Source organism: Bison bison, unplaced genomic scaffold (assembly GCF_000754665.1).
Source record: "Bison bison bison isolate TAMUID 2011002044 unplaced genomic scaffold, Bison_UMD1.0 scf7180017864089, whole genome shotgun sequence".
NCBI classification, from domain to species: domain Eukaryota; kingdom Metazoa; phylum Chordata; class Mammalia; order Artiodactyla; family Bovidae; genus Bison; species Bison bison.
In genome coordinates this window covers 3,463,864-3,485,799 of record NW_011494661.1, presented here as the reverse complement: position 1 = coordinate 3,485,799, position 21,936 = coordinate 3,463,864, and the positions used below count along the sequence as shown (strand labels likewise).

The following is a 21,936-nucleotide window of genomic DNA, read 5'->3' as shown; positions in this document are numbered from 1 at the left end:
TCTATTTCTGCTTTATTGACTATGCCAAAGCCTTTGACTGTGTGGATCACAATAAACTGTGGAAAATTCTGAAAGAGATGGGAATACCAGACCACCTGATCTGCCTCTTGAGAAATTTGTATGCAGGTCAGGAAGCAACAGTTAGAACTGGACATGGAACAACAGACTGGTTCCAAATAGGAAAAGGAGTACATCAAGGCTGTATATTGTCACCCTGCTTATTTAACTTCTATGCAGAGTACATCATGAGAAACGCTGGACTGGAAGAAGCACAAACTGGAATCCAGATTGCCAGGAGAAATATCACTAACCTCAAATATGCATATGACACCACCCTTATGGCAGAAAGTGAAGAGGAACTCAAAAGCCTCTTGATGAAAGTGAAAGTGGAGAGTGAAAAAGTTGGCTTAAAGCTCAACATTCAGAAAACGAAGATCATGGCATCTGGTCCCATCACTTCATGGGAAATAGATGGGGAAACAGTGTCAGACTTTATTTTTGGGGGCTCCAAAATCACTGCAGATGGTGATTGCAGCCATGAAATTAAAAGACGCTTACTCCTTGGAAGGAAAGTTATGACGAACCTTTCTATTTTCTTTCTATTCATTACATGGAATTAGGAGCCTGGTGGGCTGCCATCTATGGGGTCACATAGAGTCGGACATGACTGAAGTGACTTAGCAACAACAACAACTGTTAAAAATTAAAAAGCAGAGACATTACTTTGCCAACAAAGGTTTGTCTACTCAAGGCTATGGTTTTTCCTGTGGTCATGTATGGATGTGAGAGTTGGACTGTGAAGAAAGCTGAGTGCCGAAGAATTGATGCTTTTGAACTGTGGTGTTGGAGAAGATTCTTGAGAGTCCCTTGGACTGCAAGGAGATCCTACCAGTCCATTCTGAAGGAGATCAGCCCTGGGATTTCTTTGGAAGGAATGATGCTAAAGCTGAAACTCCAGTACTTTGGCCACCTCATGCGAAGAGTTGACTCATTGGAAAAGACTCTGACGCTGGGAGGGATTGGGAGCAGGAGGAGAAGGGGACGATAGAGGATGAGATGCCTGGATGGCATCACTGACTCGATGGACGTGAGTCTGAGTGAACTCTGGGAGCTGGTGATGGATAGGGAGGCCTGGTGTGCTGCGATTCATGAGGTCGCAAAGAGTCGGACACGACTCAGCGACTGAACTGAACTGAAAATGTTCTGTATGATAGACACTGGAGGTATTGCACAGAGTCAAGATATGTATGGGAATCTTTTATGGTCAGGGTTAAATGTCCCTCTGTAAAGACCTGAAGAATATAGTGTACCAGGAAAAGACATCTGGGAGGTATAAGTAGTCAGTTGTCATATAAAGCATTGATATCAGAAATCTAAAGAAAAAGAAAATGAAATTAAGAGATATCTTTGTGTAGTGAAGAGTTGTCTTTGGCTCCAGCCTCCAACTCCACACTCCACAAATTATCCTCATTGTCTTGATCTGACAGTCCAAATCAGATGGTAGAGATGGCTGCCTCACCAGCATTTAAAAATGTGATGTTCCACATCTACTAAAGTATCAGTTTGGGCTTTTTTTCTGCTTTTTTGTTTGAAGAGAAGGAGGACAGGAGATAGTGTGAAAAACCAAGTTTTCAGAAAAGAAAAATAACATTCTCATCATAATGATGTATACAACTGTATTGGCCAACTGAAATGGACTTGAAGTGATTCTAGGTTTCACTACATGACTGTAGTTGGATGGTTGTGGGTTGTGAAGGAGAGATCACATACGACACATGGACTTTGGGCTTGAACACATGGTAATTAGGCATGCCAATTATATGACATGGCATTACTCATGAAAGGAATGATTGGGGTGGGTAGCTGGAAAGCTAGATTCTGTTTGGGGTATGTTACATGCAGTGTGTCTTGTCTTCATGCAAATTGAAATGGTAGGCAGTGGTTCAGTTGCTCAGTCACGTCTAACTCTTTATGACCCCATGGACTGCAGCACACCAGGCCTCTCTGTCCTTTACTATCTCCCAGAGTTTCCTCAGATTCATGTATACTGAGTCAATGATGCCATCCAACCATCTCATCTCTGTCACCCCCTTCTCCTCCTGCCCTCTCTCTTTCCCAGCATCAGTGTCTTTTCCAGTGAGTTGGCTGGTGTGATCTCCTTGCAGTCCAAAGGACTCTCAAGAGTCTTCTCCAGCACCACAGTTCAAAAGCATCAGTTCTTCGGCACTCAGCCTTCTTTATGGTCCAACTCTCACATCTGTACATGACTACTGGAAAAACCATAGCTTTTATTATATGGACCTTTGTCAGCAAAGTGATGTCTCTGCTTTTTAATACACTGTCTAGTTTTTTTTTAATACACTGTCTAGCTTTTTTCCCAAGGAGCAAGCGTCTTTTAATTTTATGGCTGCAGTCACCACCTTCAGTGGTTTTGGAGTCCAAGAAAATAAAGTCTGGTAGGCAGTTGAAAATAAAAGACTGGGACCCTGGTGAGAGGTTGGAGTTATAGATACATACTTGAGGGTTATCAGTGAATAAATGGCTATTTATGGCTATGGGCTTTGAGGAAAAGACCAAAGAAATGAACATGTGGATTAAGAGGTCTGTGGCCCCAAGGCAGTGTTAATAAATGTTAATTTCTCATGGGAGCACATCTCCAATGTAATAATGGAAATTAAAAGGAAATTTGTTGCCTTATTAAATTTAGTTTTGAAAAGTCTGAAAATGAGGTATGTTGTTGAAGCTAAACAGTCCGGGATTGGGTTGGGGGAGGTGGATGTGTTTATAAAAGGGCAAAATATGGTGTTAAAGCTGATCAGTGCCTTGACGGTGATGGTGACCGTACAAACCTAGACGCATCATAAATTGCATAGAAGTCAATACACACAGATACCTGTGCATGAAACTAAGGAAACTGGAATACGCTGGATGACAGTGTCAGTCGGTATTCTGGTTGTATATGATGGTCTGGTTTTATAAGATGCTACCGTGGGGAAAACTGGGCAATACAGTGGATATCTCTCAATTATTTCTTACTACCGCATGTGAAACTACAGTTATCTCAACTGAGAAATCAACCTTTAAAAAAGCATTCATAAAAATTAGATAAACTTTCCTGTTATGAAAAACAAAGATAATACTCAAAGACAAACCATATGGAACATGGAATGGGAAACTAAAATTCTTATTTAAAAAATTCAACCAGCTGATTTAGTAATACCTCCTTGAATTCTGTCTAACATGTGTTGTCTTTATTGTATTAGCTTGTCCTGTTTTTTTTTTTAACATGTTTAGAAATATATTTTTCTAGTTTCACAAAATAACATTGTAGTCATCAAAGTTAATATCGTTTTTGTCTCAGAGAGACTGCTACTAAAAGACAGTTTAGTATAGCAGTGATCTGCCTTTCTTTGTGTTTTTTTCAGACAAATGCAGTTAAGGCATTAACATTTTTTGATTGTATTTATTTGGCTGCCTCGGGTCTTGGTTGCAGCACGTGTGATCTTCATTGTGTTACACAGGGTCTTTCACTGCGGTGCAGGGGCTCTCTCAGTAGTTGTGGCGTGCGGGATCTTAGTTTCCCAACCAGGGATCGAACCAGTGTCCCCTGCATTGCAGGGTGTACTCTTAACCACTGGACCACAAGGACAGTCCAAGGCATTACTATTTTTTGAAAGTAATGGAAAACTCTCAGAAAGCACTGATAAACCCCAGAAGTGACTCAAACAACTCCATTTAAAATTAGGTAAGAGCTGTTAATATAAAGATAGAGATAAAGATGTTAAATAATATTTTGTGGTGAAATTTGTAGGATTTCTAAGATTTTAAGATGTTAAATGCTATTTCTTGGCAGAACTCTTACTCTTTACATGCGAGGAACCATTTTGTTTCTTTGTAGAAAAATATTTATCAGCATTAAGCAAAGATGAGAAGATATCTCATATTATGTTTACTGTATTTGAGCTACTGTAGTTAAACAAAATTTTGTTTTTAATTTTTTTCTTAAAATTTTTGTTTTTAGGACCATGATTTTGGTTACCTGGAATAGACAGTTATCGCATTTTCTTTTCCATAATAATTATATTAGTTTTTAATGTAAATCATTTTGACTTTAGACACAGTGAAGAAAAAGTTGTTTAATTATGAATATTAATTTAAATAAAAAGTATATTCATTTTTGAGATGACATAGAAACTCCTTTATATCAAGGATTTAGTTTAGGAAAATCCTATTGTTAATCTCATTTTTAAATGAACTTAGTTTTTTAAAATCAACTTAGAAACATTTTTCAGAAAGGTAACCCCAGATCTGTCTGTTAAATGAACAAATTAGATAGATGAATGGACAGACAGAAATCTTTATGTCCATGTTGCCTGTTGTTTTTGATGGAGACAGACACTTATGAAGTTCTGCTTAAAATCTCTTGGTGAATTTCCAATGTGTTAAGAACCAATTCCAAACTCCTTTATTTATTTGGCTCAGGTGTTTAAAGAAGCCCCGTCTCTCCAGCCCCACCTCTCATTACCCTTCCCTTTTCCCCCTGCCCCAATCCATTCCCCACACCAATGTCTGATCTCATCCAGATATTTGGTGCCCTCTTACTAGAGCATCTTTCCTTCTTCTTGACTTTTCATATAGTGCCTTCTGACAGGACCATCCTACTGACCTACTCATTTTGTTCAGAATTTTTCTTAAGGCACCCCCCCCCTTTTTTTTTTTAAATGTAGCATGGTTTATATGTAGTTCTTCAGCAAATGGACAAGTTAGTCTGTATTATCCCAGATGTCTAATATTGTACTCAGTACTAATCCAGTTTTTAGATGGACTTTTCCTAAAGTATGGTTGTATTGTAAGGTCTAGGCTTCTTGATGATGGAAGTGAGAGGAGGGAATGAATTAAAATGGAGAGAAGCGTCAGTCTGATCTGTGTCTGTCACCCACCCAGTGCCTCCCACACTGTGCGTTGCTCACAGGAAGAGGTTTTATAAGGAACCAATCAAGAGATGGAAGGAATCATGAGGAAAAGTTAAAGGAAGTTATAGAAAAAAGTTAAGGATTATTTCAGTGGAGAAGTTATTTTCCATGTAAATGGAAATATCTTTAAAAATGAGGCTAACATGCTAAGCTTTCAATCAAATTTAGAATGAGATAATGGAATTCTAATGTGGTGCCAGCCTGTAAAAGGATTTCTTGGCAGTATGAGCCTGTTGGTACTAGATTGAGGAGCATATGAAGATTTAAATGGTAGAAAGTGATAGCAGTCAATCAAATAGTACTTTAATAGTTTAGCACTAACAGAAACTTGTTATACAAAGGAAATATTTTTTGAAAGAGCAAGGAAAATAGTGAAACATTAGTATCTCACTCTCCAGAAATGCATTCTGGGAATTTGAAAGAACAAGAGATTTATCTATTTGGAACTGTTTAGGACTGACATTAATGGAGGCGGAAGAATGAACTGAATCTTTTCTTAATGGAGACAGAAGAATGAACTGAACTGAATAAACTTAATGACAACTTCATGCATCCTCAAGGAAACAAGGACTTCTTGGCTTAGATTTGTTGGGGATATATTTGGCAAAGGATTATTATAATTAGAGTTTTTGGTAAGCTGAACTATTAACCTTAGAGATTTATTACCTTTTTTTTGTGAGCAAATCATAGTGAAAAGTGTCCAAGAAATTTAATTATACTGTCAATCTAATTAAACAATTTTTCTGTGTTCTCAATAGGTAGCTGAGAAGACTTATAAAGTTTTTTTGGAGTCATTTTAGTGTTGCTTTAATCTGTAGGTCACTGCCATTAAGTAATCATGTATGTGTGATTTTCTGTTTTATTTTTAAGTTGGATAATGCAGATGAACAAGCAGCCCAGATCAGAAGGGAACTTGATGGCCGTTTGCAGTTGGCTGAGAAAATGGCAAAGGTAAATTGTTAATTTTGATATACTGAACCACATTTCTTTCTGTATTTAGATTTCTGTAAGCTGACAGTTATGTATAGACAAAGCCAGTGTAATTTTATCATTTTCTTGTTTCCCTGCATACCTCTTAAGCTCAGATTCATGAATGCATATTATCTAAATGGAGTATATTATTTATTTTACATATCCATCTTTATATGAGATGTTTAAATTCAATGATAACTTTTGTAGATTATTCTTAAAGCAATGCCCAAATTTCTCAAACTGCCAGACTTAGAAGTTTAATATTGCACTAAGCATAATATAATCAGAGAGAAGACCGTCCTCCCTGAAAAATCATGTGATACATCCCAAAGTATCTGGCACAGTGTTTGGCCCACAGTGGTGTCAACTAATATTTGAATGAGTGAAAACTATAATTTGAGATGTGTAGTACAGAATCTCAGGATATATCAAATACAATATTTTATTTACTTTTATTTATACAGTCACTGTGTTTCTGTGCACAAAAATAGATTTCAAACAAAAGCTGTCCTTGTTTTTAATACTGAGGACTCTTTGTCTAAATCATTCTCTAATAAATTGATGCATTAATTTACTTCAGTGGTAAAAGTAAAATTATAGTCCCTTAAAAGAGACTTGAGGTTGTAATGCTTTGAGTCTGAGAATAAGATTTTGTTTCTCCTTTTCTCTTCTACTAAATGAAAACTTTGAATATGTTTTATTCAAACATAATAAAGGAGACTCTTACTCTCCTTTCTCCCCTTTTCCCTCTGATTCCGTCTCTGTCTTTCTGAAGAGTCCTGTCTATTGGGGATTTTTCCATTTTAAAAATGAAGGCACAATGCATATATAGCAAAGTACGTAGATCTTTAGTTTACAGCTTGATAAATGTGTGTGCACCCTATATAGTGAAAGCAAAGTGAAGTCGCTCAGTCATGTTCGACTCTTTGCGACCCCATGGACTGTAGCCTACCAGGTTCCTCTGTCCATGGGATTTTCCAGGCAATAGTACTGGAGTGGATTGCCATTTCCTTCTCCAGGGGATCTTCCTGACCCAGGGATCGAACCCAGGTCTCCCACATTGTAGACAGACATTTTACCGTCTAAGCTACCAGGGAAGTCCCCAAATCAAGACAGTGAACTTTACCAGCAGTTAAGAGGATCTGTCCCACACTGCATTTGACAGCTGAAGTTTTGTGTTTTTCAAAGAAAAATATATTTATTAAATTTTAAGTAAATTTATTTATGTAAATTTTAAGACAGCTAATGTTGTATTATATAAATGTCTATTCAATTAAAAAGTAGAGAAATCATTGAGAAATTGGAGATAAATAGAAAAACCGAGGAAAGAGAAGTTGGATAACAGAGATGGCAATATTTTGTGAGAGCCAAGCCAAGAGATGCATGAGGATTCTCCAGATGAAGACATGGGATGATGATATGAATTAGGGGCTAAAGAGTTAAATTCATACAGAGGGCAGAGGTTAAAAGGACAGCACACCTTGTTACTATCCTCTGCTTACCTGGAGAGTCACTACATGATTCCAGAGATTCAAATGTGGAATTTATTGGCTAGAAATCAAGTAGCTTGAGGGTTTTGGAAGCTTTAGGAAGAAAAATTGTTGTTTAGTCACAAAGTCATGTTCAACGCTTTTTTCAACCCCTTGGACTATAGCCCACCAGGTTCCTCTGTCCATGGGATTCTCCAGAAAAGAATACTGGAGTGGATTGCCATTTCCTTCTCCAGGGGCTCTTGCAGACCCAGAGGTTGAACTTGGATCTCCTGCATTTTGGGCAGATTCTTAATCACTGAGCCATTGGGAAAACCTTGGGAGAAAAATGCTTTCCCTCAAATCCTAACCTGTGTTAGAAGCTATCTAGAAGGGCATTGCTTTTCTTGAAGAACTGAGGCTAAGAGAGAATCCAGAGAGATGTGCCTGGCACTGTGGGCAGGACTCTGGACCTGTGGTCTGCATTTCTGAGTTGTCTCCTTGTATTTAGATTGTACCTGAGCTGTTCACACTGTCCCAAGTTCTTCTCCAAGGGTCTGGCTGGGTATGTGATAATTTAGATGAATTTCCAGAGGGGTCCAGAGTAGGATGGAGAGCCTGGGGTGTATTCTCAAGTTCATGTCTGTGGAGAAGAATGTGTTTGTACAGCCTCGTAGCTGAGTCAGAGGTGCAAGGTCAGTGATGCACACCAGCAGCTTCTCTTTGAGGGGACCCTACTGATTCCATCAGAAATGTTGATAAAATAGAAAAAACATGAAGAAGGAAGGAATTGAAGCCAATGGGATTGGAATGAAAAAAAAACTCAAAATATAATGTCTTTTGGTAAATAGATGTTTAATTGCTTTCTACTTTGTTTCACCAAATTAAAGCCACCTTCCTAAAATATAAGGCTAGTTGTAATTTACTGACCTTATTGTCTTAGATCTTTACCATAATCCTTTAAACCCACAAGGGTAGGTGATATAATGAATTTATTTTATAGACAAGGAGATTGAGTTTAGCCAAGATTACTTAATAAAAGACCTCAGACATTGGTCTTTCGACTCCAGAGCTTGGGTTTGTTTTTCTAGGCCCTGATGCCTCTTCAGTCTCATAAATCCAGAAACATGGTTTATTCATAGTTTAGAGTTGGCAATCAACTATTAGGAACACCTATCACACTTGGTACCTATTATTACAGGAAATCCACATGGAACAATGAGAACTAGTGTTTTAAAGATCTGAGTGGAGGTTTGAATCTGTTCTTCCTGCACAGTCCTGGGCAAACTCTAGCAAGGATTTCAAGCCAGTCAATCATAAAGGAAATCAACCCTGAATATTCATTGGAAGGACTGATGGTGAAGCTGAAGTTCCAATACTTTGGCCACCTTATACAAAGAGCCAACTCATTGGAAAAGACCCTGATGTCAGAAAAGTTGAGGGCAGGAAGAAAAGGGGGTGACAGAACATGAGATGGTTGGATGGCTTCACTGACTCAATGGACATGAGTTTGAGCAAACTCCAGGAGATAGTGAAGGACAGGAAGCCTGGTGTGCAACTATTACACTTCACAATACAATACAATAACATTAAATCCACAAGGCAGAAATCTGTTTCAAGGGATATAAATTTTTTTGTTATTTCTTTTTTTCTTATCATTTTTTATTGGAATATAATTGCTTTACAATATTGTGTTTGTGCTGCACAACAACGTGAATCAGCCATATATATACATTGACTTTGGCTAAAATTATGCCTTTTAAGGCATAATTAGGAGGTAGTGATAGAAAAAATATGGTGGACTGGGCCAGAAAGACCTGTGGACCAAATCTGTGTTTGTGTTTCCTGGATATATAACATGAGCAACTTATCTAACCTTTTGGAGCATGAATTTCTCTGTTCATAAATTCAGTGGATAAATATTGAATACCTTATTAAAATAATCAGGTGCTATTTTAGGCATTTGGGATACATCCAGACAGATGTAGTTGTCTTAGGATAACATCAGATAAAAGTATCCCTGCCATGTCCTCAGAGAGCTTACATTTTATTTGGGAGAGACTTGCAATAAGCAGCAAACATGCTATGTAACAAAATTATGGAAGGTGATCATTTGCTATTTAGAAAATAAAGCAGAGAAGATGGAGTCGCGAATGTGGGAGTGAAGGAGGGTGTTGACAATTTCCAGGCAAGTGATCATGGTAGGCCAGTTCTTGGCAGTACTATCTTTCTAGTACATCAGGCATAAAAGCTTGGAATCATATTTGACCCTTTTTTTGCTTATGCCACGTTTGTCAGGGAATCCATTTGTACCTCTCTTCAGATATTTCCACAGTCTGAAAGTTGTCACCATCTTCATCCTACCACTGATCCATGCTTCATCTACTGGAAAGTGAAAAGCCCTTAAAGAGTGACTAAATTTGAATAATGGAAATTTTATAGAGCAGATTTTTTTAATGTACATAATGTGTTAGGGCTGGTAATGAGCTAAGCTGTACAGAAGACCAAATTAGAACACTAAAATGGTTTATAGGAACAACTCACAGTTAAGCTACAGAATAGTGCTATTTCTGATGCTGTTCTAATTTAAAAGATCAAATTTAATATGTACATTTGGTTTTGTTTCCAAGAAAGAGGCAACATAAGCAGGCTAAATAAAGTTTAAGAAATACTATCAACAAACCTCAAAGCTTTAAAACGGTGTTGTTGTTTTTATTCCCCCAGAGAGAAAAAGAAAATCTAGTATAGTCTATTTCCTGTAAAGTTTGAAAATGCTGATACAGTCGAGGTGATTTCTGCCAGTCTCTTCCTTGAAGTATTTTTAATGAAAGCTACATAAGAATAGATTTTTTTTTCATGTGCTGATATTACATTTTCCATGAAATAACACTTTGAAAATTTAGGGAAAATAACCAGTAGATCAAAACTGTGAAACACATGATGTATCTGCCTTTTACTTTCCTAAAATATTTCTAAAAGGCAAAACTCTGATGGTCATACAAATATAAAATGAATAAACAATGATTGTACTCAGTGTATAATTAATGAGCAAACTAGTTAGAGATTAGAACCTAGTCTGAAGAGCGTTTGAAAAGTAGGTGTTTTTAGGCAAAGTTAAGATCCAAGTAAAACCCAATAAAAGTGATTAATTTCCAACAAGGGTTTAAAACTATAATCCTTGGATTGTCTTACTCACCAAACACATATTACTTATATCATCACCAGGCAAAATTCTACAAAGTAACAACATGTAGCTTCAGCCATCTGGGATCTTATATCAGTAGTAAACAGTACACTGGGGGCTTCCTTGGTGGCTCAGGTGATAAAGAATCCACCTGCAATGTGGGAGACCTGGGTTCCATCCCTGGGTTGGGAAGATCCCCTGGAGAAGGGAGCAGCTACCCACTCCAGTACTCTGGCCTCGAAAATTCCATGGGCAGAGGAGCCCGGCAGGCTACAAACAGTGAATTAAACTAGGGACATTTGCCCTGCATGAGCCTTGGCTGGTCTTTGCTCACATATGCTGTTGAAAGGACCTGTTCTCTCACCTTTTTGCCTAATATCTGAGCTTTGGCTGCTTTTTATGATAGCTTTTAAAATCAGTTCCCAAATGTAAAAATGCTTTTATACTTTATTTTTTCCTCTTTTGCATGTATTGAAAAACTATCCAAATGCTATTCCCCACCCCCATCCCCAAAAGAAACCAAGTTATTACATAACTGAGTAGCTGTGTGTTTTTTTCTGAGGATGCAAACTTAAACTATGTGGGAGTAAGTAAGCAGCTTATTTACTAGTTGCTTCAAACTATAGAGGAATATTAAAAGGCCACTTAAGAAGCTTCCTTGGGAAAATTAATAATGGATGTAGATATTTAATAACTATGATAATATATTTGAAGTTTTAATACTGATTATATGAAAATTATTTTAAAAGAAACATGTCAAGGTTAGGTTGGGAGGAAAGGAAAACAGGTGGTTTGAGGCTCTGGGACTGACTCATGAGGTGGAGCCAGATGTTCCTTGCCACCTCATGGACAAAGTGGGGCGAGAGAGTCAGATGAGGTACAGGCTGATGAACATGCTCTGGCTATGTTCCATTCACCCTGGAGATGAGGATGTCTTAGGTTGCGGTTTAAATGATGCCAAAGAAAGCCGTAGTAAAGGCATTGATTTTCTGGAGCATTAAGCAGTCATCTGAATGACGGCTGCTTTAGGCCATCATTCCCCTGCCCATTTTGTACAGCTGTCATCCCATTCCATCCCTGGTGGCTCAGACAGTAAAGAATCCACCAGCAATGTGAGAGTTGTGGGTTCGTTCCCTGGAATGGGAAGATCCTCTGAAGGGGAGGGCATGACAACCCACTCCAGTATTCTTGCCTGGAGAAGCCCCATGTACAGAGGGGCCTGGCAGGCTACAGTCCATGGGATCACAAAGAGTCAGACATGACTGAGCGTCTGTGCACACAGCACAAGGCTTTTAAAGCCTGCAGACTAAAGGATCAGGTAAATGCATTATATTTAGTGTCACAGTTTCTGAGACAGTCAAGTATATGTACATAATATAGTGTTTTATGATGAAATTGAGACCTGACTGGTGTGACATTGTTATTTTAATAATTATTTTCAAGGAAAGAAGATTCCCCAAGTTTATAGCAAAAGAAATGGAGAGCGTGTATATAGAAGAGTTGCGGTCTTCAGTGAATTTGCTAATGGCCAATTTGGAGAGTCTTCCAGTTTCAAAAGGTGGTCCAGAATTTAAATTGCAAAAATTAAAACGTTCCCAGAACTCTGCCTTTTTGGACATAGGGGATGAGAATGAGATTCAGCTGTCAAAGTCCGACGTGGTGCTGTCATTCACCTTGGAGGTAAGTGCTTTTATCCCACGTTCGCTTCTGACAGTGTAAATGAGGCTGCAGGATAATTTCTGCTGACCTTTGTGATAACATTTCAAATTTAAAGCACCATGATATATTTTAAAGAGGTTAAATTATTCTTCATTGGCTAGACAATCAGATTGTGAATGCAAATTAATGCAAATTGTCCTTTAAACATAACAGTTGTATAAGAGTTCAGTTCAGTTTAGTCGCTCAGTCCTGTCCGACTCTTTGTGACCCCATGAACCGCAGCACGCCAGGCCTCCCTGTCCATCACCAACTCCGGGAGTTCACCCAAACCCATGTCTATCGAGTCGGTGATGCCATCCAACCATCTCATCATCTGTCATCCCCTTCTCCTCCTGCCTTCAATCTTTCCCAGCATCAGAGTCTTTTCAAATGAGTCAGCTCTTTGATTCAGGTGGCCAAAATATTGGAGTTTCAGCTTCAGCATTAGTCCTTCCAGTGAACACCTAGGACTGGTCTCCTTTAGGATGGACTGGTTGGATCTCCTTGCAGTCCAAGGGACTCTCAGGAGTCTTCTCCAACACCACAGTTCAAAAGCATCAGTTCTTCAGCACTCAGCTTTCTTCACAGTCCAACTCTCACATCCATACATGACCACTGAAAAAAACCATAGCCTTGACTAGATGGACCTTTGTTGGCCAAGTAATGCCTCTGCTTTTTCATATGCTATCTAGGTTGGTCATAACTTTCCTTCCAAGGAGTAAGTGTGTTTTAATTTCATGGCTGCAGTCACTATCTGCAGTGATTTTGGAACTCAGAAAAATAGTCAGCCACTGTTTCCCCATCTATTTCCCATGAGGTGATGGGACCAGATGCCATGATCTTAGTTTTCTGAATGTTGAGCTTTAAGCCAACTTTTTCACTCTCCTCTTTCACTTTCATCAAGAGGCTCTTTAGGTCTTCTTCACTTTTTGCCATAAGGGTGGTGTCATCTGCATATCTGAGGTTAGTGATATTTCTCCCGGCAATCTGGATTCCAGTTTGTGCTTCTTCCAGTCCAGCGTTTCTCATGATGTACTCTGCATATAAGTTAAACAAGCAGGGTGACAATACCCTTGACATACTCTTTTTCCTATTTGGAACGAGTTAGATAATAAAATAATATAAGCTTTGAGGCAAGTCGCTTGGTGCCAGTGAGGCCAGTGTAAGTTTATTGGTAAAAGAAGTACTGAAACACACTTGAGTAGAAATAGGATTTAAAATATATAATTGAATTCTCTGTAGTTTGAAAACTCCTTTTGAGCTTTGATTATTCTTGTTGTTAATCTACTTTGAAAAAAAAAATCTACTTTGACTATGAGAATCAGATCACATAAACCAGCTATAATGTATAATATTACAAAAGATGCTTACTTCTTAGAAAAAAAGTTATGACCAACCTAAACAGCATATTAAAAAGCAGAGACATTACTTGGCCAACAAAGGTCCGTATAGTCAAGGCTATGATTTTTCCAGTAGTCATTTCTGGATGTGTGAGTTGGACTATAAAGAAAGCTGAATGCCGAAGAATTGATGCTTTCAAACTGTGGTGTTGGAGAAGACTCTTCAGAATCCCTTAGACTGCAAGGAGATCCAACCAGTTTATTCTGAAGGAGATCAGTCCTGAGTGTTCATTGGAAGGACTGATGTTGAAGCTGAAACTCTAATACTTTGGCGACCTGATGCTAAAAGCTGACTCATTTGCAAAGACCCTGATGCTGGGAAAGATTGAGGGCAGGAGAAGAAGGGGACAACAGAGGATGAGATAGTTGGATGGCATCACTGACTCACTGGACATGAGTTCAAATAAACTCCAGAAGTTGGTGATGGACAGGGTGGCCTGGCAGGCTGCAGCCCATAGGGTCACAAAGAGTCAGACATGACTGAGCAACTAAACTGAACTGAATGTCTAATATTGAGTACTATAGATGATGAGAAGTAAAGACTTCCTCCTTTCTGGGACTTGCAGTTTCCTTATAGGTACAGTAAAATTCTTTTTTAAAAAGCAAGTATAAATGTTGTTCATTTAAAATTGTGTTCCCCAAGACTGCACAATTCATCCCTTGTATACAAAGCACTGGAAACCAAAGATAACTGATCACTGACTGCTGCTGCTCTCTGTGGATATTTTTCATGATGCATTTCCTCACTGCTCATCTCTGTATATAGGTTTTTACACAACATCCACACATATGCTCAAAATATCTAGCTTAAATTTATAGCCTCTCAAAAATTAAAGCTTGTAGCTCTCTTCTTGCATTGTACTATTCTTTCTCTGCTGGGGCCCACTATTGCTATTTGAGTCTGCTAATTAACAAAGCAAAGTATGTAGTCTTAGGAGGTACAGTTTTAGATTTATTTGTTTATAATTCTTACACTTGGCTTGTTACCTTTGTGGCAGAAAAAGCAAATGTCTGCTTCTGTTCCTTCCTCCACTTATTCAACTTGAAATTCAGGTTTAAAGAGAAGACAACTGCCTCTCTTTTTTCACTTCTAGCCTAACCTTTCCTTTGTGAGTTAATAGGTTAAATTCAGTGTCAGAGTAGAAATAGGAGATTTTCTTCTGACTCCAAACTTGGTTCCGGGATTAGCTAATAACTTTGCCAAATAGCTTTGCTCCTGGGTTTCTTCTCAATCTCTTTAACCTCATAACCTAAGAAAGTTTAATTTGAATCTAAGTAATATCTCAGGTATAAAATTTCCCATTCATTCCTGAGTCAGGTTTCCTATGGACTTAAATGATAAGTGCCAACTCCTTTTTTTCTTAAGGTTTTGTACAAAACAAAATCAGCCATTTAATGACAGTCTAACTTTTCCTACCAAGAGTTTGGCATTTAAATTCATTAATGATAAAAATAATTTGAAAAGCAAATTATTTTTGTAATGTTTAAGCATACCATTATTTCTGTAAGCATGCACAACTGAAAACAGTTCAAAACACATTCTCTTTTCTCTATTGTTTAAAAATCTTACACCATTGTAAATAATTAGCTTTTATGAATTCTCTCTCCCTTTTGAAAACAAAATTATGCTCATGAGTTCATTTTTCTATGAATTGTTAGTCTGTGCTTTATTGCCAGTGTGTTCAACAGGGCTGTTCAGTTAACAATAAAATGGTGTTAGGAGGATAATATGAGTTAAAACTTCATTTAGCCATGGTCTAAGAAGCTTCCATATTTTTATAATTATTTTGACATGCTCTGTTACTGTGTCTGTGTAAGACAGATATTTTCCTGTCATAGCATAGTACAGATATGTTCCATAGTGCCTACAGTATTTTAAATAGGAGTGGTGTCTCAGAACAAGTTGAGGTCACTTTCAAGGGCAGACTACACCGTGCTTGTCTGTGGAACTCTGGAGGGAATGGACTAGGTACCTCCTCTAGCCCCAGGGCTTCTGACCTTTGCCTAGCTAAACTGAATAATTATCCTTCATCCATTATCTAGGCTTCCCTCATCAGACACCAGATTTCAGCCTGAGAAAACTCAGAAAGGCAAGCAGTTAATCCATTTTAAGGGTTTCACATTTCATCCGTCAGGTTGAGTCTATTCAACGGAGAAGGAATTTTTTTTCTCCTAGAAACAGAAGTCCCAGTCTAAAGAATAAGGGCAGATTTGAAACACTGCTTCAATTTTATCATCTCTGTAAAATTTCTACCCATTCATCCCGTCTCCCACCACAGCACCTAACATAAAATTCAGTTATTTATTATATTATTCATTATCCGGTTTTCTCTTCTAGGATGTAAACTTTAGGAAGTTAACATTTAGCAAGTCTTTTTTTCTTCCATTCTTGCTTACTGAGGTAAGAGCCTTCTGAAAGAGTACCTGGCCACTCAGTTGACGCGATAACTGTTTTTTGAGTTAGGGACTTTAATGGTATCAAAAATCAGCCATTGGCCTCACAAGATTACTTTTAGGTCTCTTCATTCATGAAGATTTCAGAGAGAATTATAAAGCAAACGACGAGCTAACTCACAAAACACTGACCTCTACAGTGGTATGTCAAAATTAAATAGTCAAGTGAAGTTAGGAAAGTACTTATCCAGGAAGTGATGAGTCTGTATGTTGTAAGGGAAATGGTGTCAGTGGCATGAATATAGTTGATTTTCACACTGTTTTTGTTGGTAATAGGGCAGCAGACCCCATGACCTCCTCTGTATCTGGAGGTACGTTTATGGTCCCCTGTTCACCAGACTGCTCAGCTTCCTCTTACTGCAACCTGAACATGCCTGAGTTGCCACGTAACTCTGTGGATGGACAATGTCTTATTCAGAAACATGCTATTTCATATTTTGTACATTCTTCCCTTCTTTATGCTTCTAGAATAACTTTGTCTTATCCTTATTACATCATTCATCTAGAGAAATGGGAAGGGAAGACAGAACATGGATCAGTTTTATTTTCTGCAGTTTCATTATCAAGTTTTGCTGGGAATTGGTTGAAACAGTTACCTAAAGTTAGAGGAGATGATGGTCCATGGAATTCTTAGCTGCTTTTATCCTTCATAATTGAAACTAGCTGTGCTTTTCGAATTCCTTTTGGAAGTCAGATCTGCAGAATATTGTTGTTTTATTTACTTATATGTGTGGGCTTCCCCAGTGTCTCGGCGGGTAAATAATCTGCCTGCAATGCAGGAGACATGGGAGATGCAGGTTCTATCCCTGGGTAGGGAAGATGCCCTGGAGGAGGGCATGGGAACCCAGTCTCCATTCTTGCCTGGAGAATCCCATGGACAGAGGAGCCTGGCGGGCTACGTGAGGTCACAAAGAGTCGGACACAACTGAGAATCTAAGCAGGCACGCGTGCATGGATTCACAATAGAAGTTACATCTTTTGAAAGTGGCGGTCCTGCAGGAGAGAATGTTCCCAACACAGAAGGGAGTGTTGTTTGGAGGGGCAGAAGACTGTTTCACAGTCATCTGGTTTAGGTTGTCCTGTTTATAGCATAGCTTGTAGTAGCGGTAACGGAAATAATGGTAAGCAGATGCTTCCTTTGTTCTCTCTTACACTCTAGCTATTAAACACACAAAGGAAAGAAATGCAGGACAGATACAATGTGAACTCGTGCCATCGAGATTTCTAGATTTATCTAGTGTACTCAATTCTGTTTCATGTTTAGTACTTCACCTCAGCTTCCTTGAGTGTTAGAGCAGCTGTGAACACTGTTACTATTATCTATTCATTCTCACAGTCTGTTTTCATTGTGTTTATTTTTATTCATATGTTGGTATGCATTTCCGTATGACAAAATGATAAAAGCCGTGGCTGAGGGAAGAAAATGCTTCTGAATTTGACTTGTATTTTTGGTGATCAGTTTCCCAATATGTTTTTTATGGAAAAACAAAACAGTAGGTATTTGTATTTACAAAAAAATCTTGTACCAGAACTAAAAGGAAAAAAAGTTCTATTAAGATGATTTGTTTCTTTGAGACTTTTTGCCTCAAGGTTCATATCATAACTCTACAAAAGGTATACTGATTTAGTAATGTATTTAAAAAATCAGTAAATGATACATTCATTTTTAGTGGATATTTTGGTAGCTACATGGCATGAATGCTGTTAATCTTGTTTGTACATATACAACAGGAGATCAATAAAATATATGTATTTTTTATTGAATAAATATATTCAATGAATGCCATTGAATATATTTTATGGATGTTGAAAATTTAGGAAAATTCATGATGCAGATATTTTTAAAAGGCTATAGTAAATAATATTCAGCAGTATTCATATTTTATATGTATATCCAGTGAGAATGTTAAGTTACAATATTTTAAGATTGGCGGCCTTTTATACAAAGATAAAAAGCACACTTGAAAAGTATGTTTTCCTTCTCCCCAGGAGTTACGAATATATAAGCTAATATCAGTCTTTCTACTCTTTTCCAGTAGACTTTATCAAATTAATGGATTGGGAAAATAGTTTCCCTTGTCTGGTTAATAGTAAGATCTTCTTGGCAAGTTATATTTTTTATATTTTCATAAGATATACGTTGGCCATAAAGAAAATTCTTTTGTAAATGCTGATAGTCATATGAATGAGTATGGACATTTTCTGATGCCATGTATTGATTATCTGTGAATCGGTGTGATGGTGACAATGCCTAGCAGTCACCTTATATGGAATTCAACCTGTATTCTTGTAACATATTTACTGCATTTTCATCATTCTGCCTTACCTCATGCAGACCTGCCAAAATTGTTTTGTAGGATCTGAGTGTTTATCTCACTTCATTGTGGCTCATATCTAGAGACTTTAACTTAATTGCTGGTAGGAGATGCATCTTCAGATACCTGACTTTTTCAAAACGTTATGTACTATACCGTCCATGAATAAAGATGGATTATAAAGAAGATAAAATACCATTGAGATTGTCAGATAATTATATCAATTGGTCTCTCTAATTGTAGTTCATGCTGCTGTCTCTGTTGCTAAATGTTGTCAATTTGACAAATCTGTGAAACATTTTTCTTGTCTTTAGATTGTCATAATGGAAGTGCAAGGTTTGAGGTCAGTCGCTCCCAATCGAGTTGTTTACTGTACAATGGAAGTGGAAGGAGGAGAGAAACTGCAGACAGACCAGGCGGAAGCCTCAAGGCCACAGTAAGCCCGCTGGGAAAAGAATGTGTTTTCCTTCCCTCCCAAAGAAACGTGCCTTATCGATTTGCAGAATTGTGTGGTTTTGCACTCTGAAACTGTTACTTGGCTACCTTTGTCTCAACTGTATTACAATCAGTGTGTGCCTTTCTGAATAATGAGACTGTAATTAGAGCTATAGCAGAATCCCCTGTGTAGTGCAAACAGAAAATCCAGCATGCATATGTGAAACTAATTATTAGGCAATTAAATGTTTGTCAGTCATTCGTAAGGAAAGCATGTGTTATCATGTGTTATTTAAAAAGGTAGTTCTATTTCAGTTACTAGTAATATAATATCTATAGCTTTTCCATTTCAGTGGCGGTGCTGAGGTAGATGTTGTGGGTGATGTCTTGGGATGCTCCAGTGAGTAGGCTTGAGTTAGAGAACCAGTTCATGACTACCGAGCAGTCACTGGAGATGCTAATGCTGTTCACTGCTGGCAGTTTTATGTTTCAGATGCTGGGAATGAGTGTAATTAAGTTTGGAAGATGTTCTGTTTAACTGATTTCAAACTTGCAACACATCACAACCTCTGGTAGAAATAACCTTACGTTGGCCAGAAGAATTCAAATGAAGATCCCCTGGCCTTAATCTGCACACTGCCTTTCTATAACATTTTTTTAATTCTATTTAAATTTCATTCAGAATTTCTTTACAGGACTTGGCATTTTTGCCTTATTATGGTGTCCATATGTGGAGTCTTCATTCAGGAAACCTCACCTTCTGAGCTTCTGGCTAATCACTGGCTAGGCACTGGATAGACAGAGATGAATAGGAAACTTTGATTTTTCTTAGAGCAGAGGGAGTCAAAGGAGGTACGCAGAGGATTACGAGTAACAGAACAGATGTGCACAGACTGTTACAGGGTTGAGAAGAAGCAAGCTGAAACTTCTCATCTTGCCTTACAAAACCCTACAGGTGTACCCCTGGCCAGTCTCACCTTACCTCCGGGACCTCACCTTACCCCTCTGTTCCTCTGGTCAGTCACTCTTCCACCTCCCTGGACCTCATGAAGTTCCTCTACCTCTCAACCTTCTCTCGTCATGGCACTTGCTTTTTCCTCTGCCTGCAGTGACTTTGCCTCTTATCTTTTTAAAGCTGATCTTTAGTATTGAGAAATAATCATTTGCTGAGCACTATTCATTCCTTTAGATAACCCATTGCTAAGTGGATATTTTCTGACTCATCACTTTATAATTTTTAAATTAATGGTTTCTCATCTGTGTATTTTGTATTGTTTCCCTTCCTCTGTCTTTTTTGAAAAAAAAAAAAAACGTATTTGGCTGCACTAGGCCTTGGTTGAGGCACATAAGGATCTTCGATCTTCACTGCAGCATGCAGGATGGATATATATATATATATATATTTTTTTTTTTTAGTTGCAGCACGCAAACTATTCCCATGGGCAGAGGAGCCCGGTAGGCTGCAGTCCATGGGGTCTCTAAGAGTCGGACATGACTGAGTGACTTCACTTTCACTTTTCACTTTCATGCATTGGAGAAGGAAATGGCAACCCACTCCAGTGTTCTTGCCTGGAGAATCCCAGGGACGGGGGAGCCTGGTGGGCTGCCATCTGTGGGGTTGCACAGAGTCGGACATGACTGAAGCGACTTAGCAGCAGCAGCAGCAGCATGCAAAGTACTAGTTGTTGCATGTGGAGTGTAGTTCCCCAAGCAGGGGTAGAATCCAAGCCCCCTGCATTGGGTGTGTGGAGTCTTAGCCACTGGACCACCAGGAAAGTCGCTCCTCTCTCCGTTTGAACAGAACTCTTGTCCTATCAGTCTTATATCCTAGTACCTAGTAGACACTCAGCCAGAATTTACCAATTTGTGTGCCTGAGCTTACTTTTATGCCTTGTCACAGTAAATATTAAAGGGTGTTGTGTTTATTCCTGCAGCCAAATAGAATTGATTTATAATATGACAATGAAGTGAAAATAAGGAGGATAAACAGCTTTTTAAGAGGTTAAAACCTCTCAGGAAGAGGCTATTTGAGATGGAAAGGGAGATTGGAACCATTTCTAGGAGGGCATATGGAGTCAAGAGAGAGGTTTGGTATTTGTTTTAAAATATTAGCTGTTTAACTACATTCACAGTGTTATGCAACCGCTGTCAATTTTAAAGCATACTCATCACCTCGAAAAGAAAATCTCTTTTTTAAAAGCTTTATTTATTTTTTATTACTTGACCATACCATGTGGCCTGTTGGATCTTAGTTCCCCTTCAGTTCATTCACTGAGTTCTGTCCAACTCTTTGCAACCCCATGGACTGCAGCACACCAGGCTTCCCTGTCCATCAGCAACTCCTGGAGCTTATTCAACCTCACGTCCATCGAGTCGATGATGCCATCCAACCGTCTCATTCTCTTTCGTCCCTTTTGCCTCCTGCCTGCGATCTTTCCCAGCATAAGGGTCTTTTCCAGTGAGTCAGTTCTTCAAATTAGGTGGCCAAAGGATTGGAGTTTCAGCTTCAGAATCAGTCCTTCCAATGAATATTCAGGACTGATTTCCTTTAGGATGGACTGGTTGGATCTCCTTGCAGTCCAAGGGACTCTCAAGAGTCTTCTCCAACACCACAGTTCAAAAGCATCAATTCTTCCACGCTCATCTTACTTTATGATCCAACTCTCACATACATTTTTTTTTATCTCCAAAATCATTGCAGATGGTGAATGCAGCCAAAAATTAAAAGACTGTTACTCCTTGGCAGGAAAGTTATGACCAGCCTAGACAGCATATTAAAAAGCAGAGACATTACTTTGCCAACAAAGGTCCATCTAGTCAAGGCTACGGTTTTTCCAGTAGTCATGTAAGGATGTGAGAGTTGGACTATAAAGCAGAACGGGACAACAGAGGATGAGATGGTTGGATGGCATCACTGACTCAGTGGACATGAGTTTGAGTAAACTCTGGAAGTTGCTGATGGACAGGGAGGCCTGGAATGCTGCACTCCATGGGTCACAAAGAGTCAGACATGACTGAGTGACTGAACTGAACTGA

The 21,936-nt window shown here is 38.5% G+C and overlaps 1 protein-coding gene across 5 annotated transcripts in view; it reads left to right on the top strand.

Annotated features, from left to right (window-relative positions):
• The window catches only part of CADPS2 (Ca++-dependent secretion activator 2), a 375,512-nt gene that overhangs the window by 24,811 nt on the left and 328,765 nt on the right, over positions 1-21,936 (top strand). For all 5 annotated transcript variants that reach the window (XM_010838081.1, XM_010838080.1, XM_010838082.1 and 2 more), the window contains exons 2-4: positions 5,844-5,924; positions 12,042-12,278; positions 18,780-18,901. In XM_010838081.1, coding sequence (XP_010836383.1) covers positions 5,844-5,924; positions 12,042-12,278; positions 18,780-18,901 — 440 coding nt within the window. The remainder of the gene's footprint in view (positions 1-5,843; positions 5,925-12,041; positions 12,279-18,779; positions 18,902-21,936) is intronic.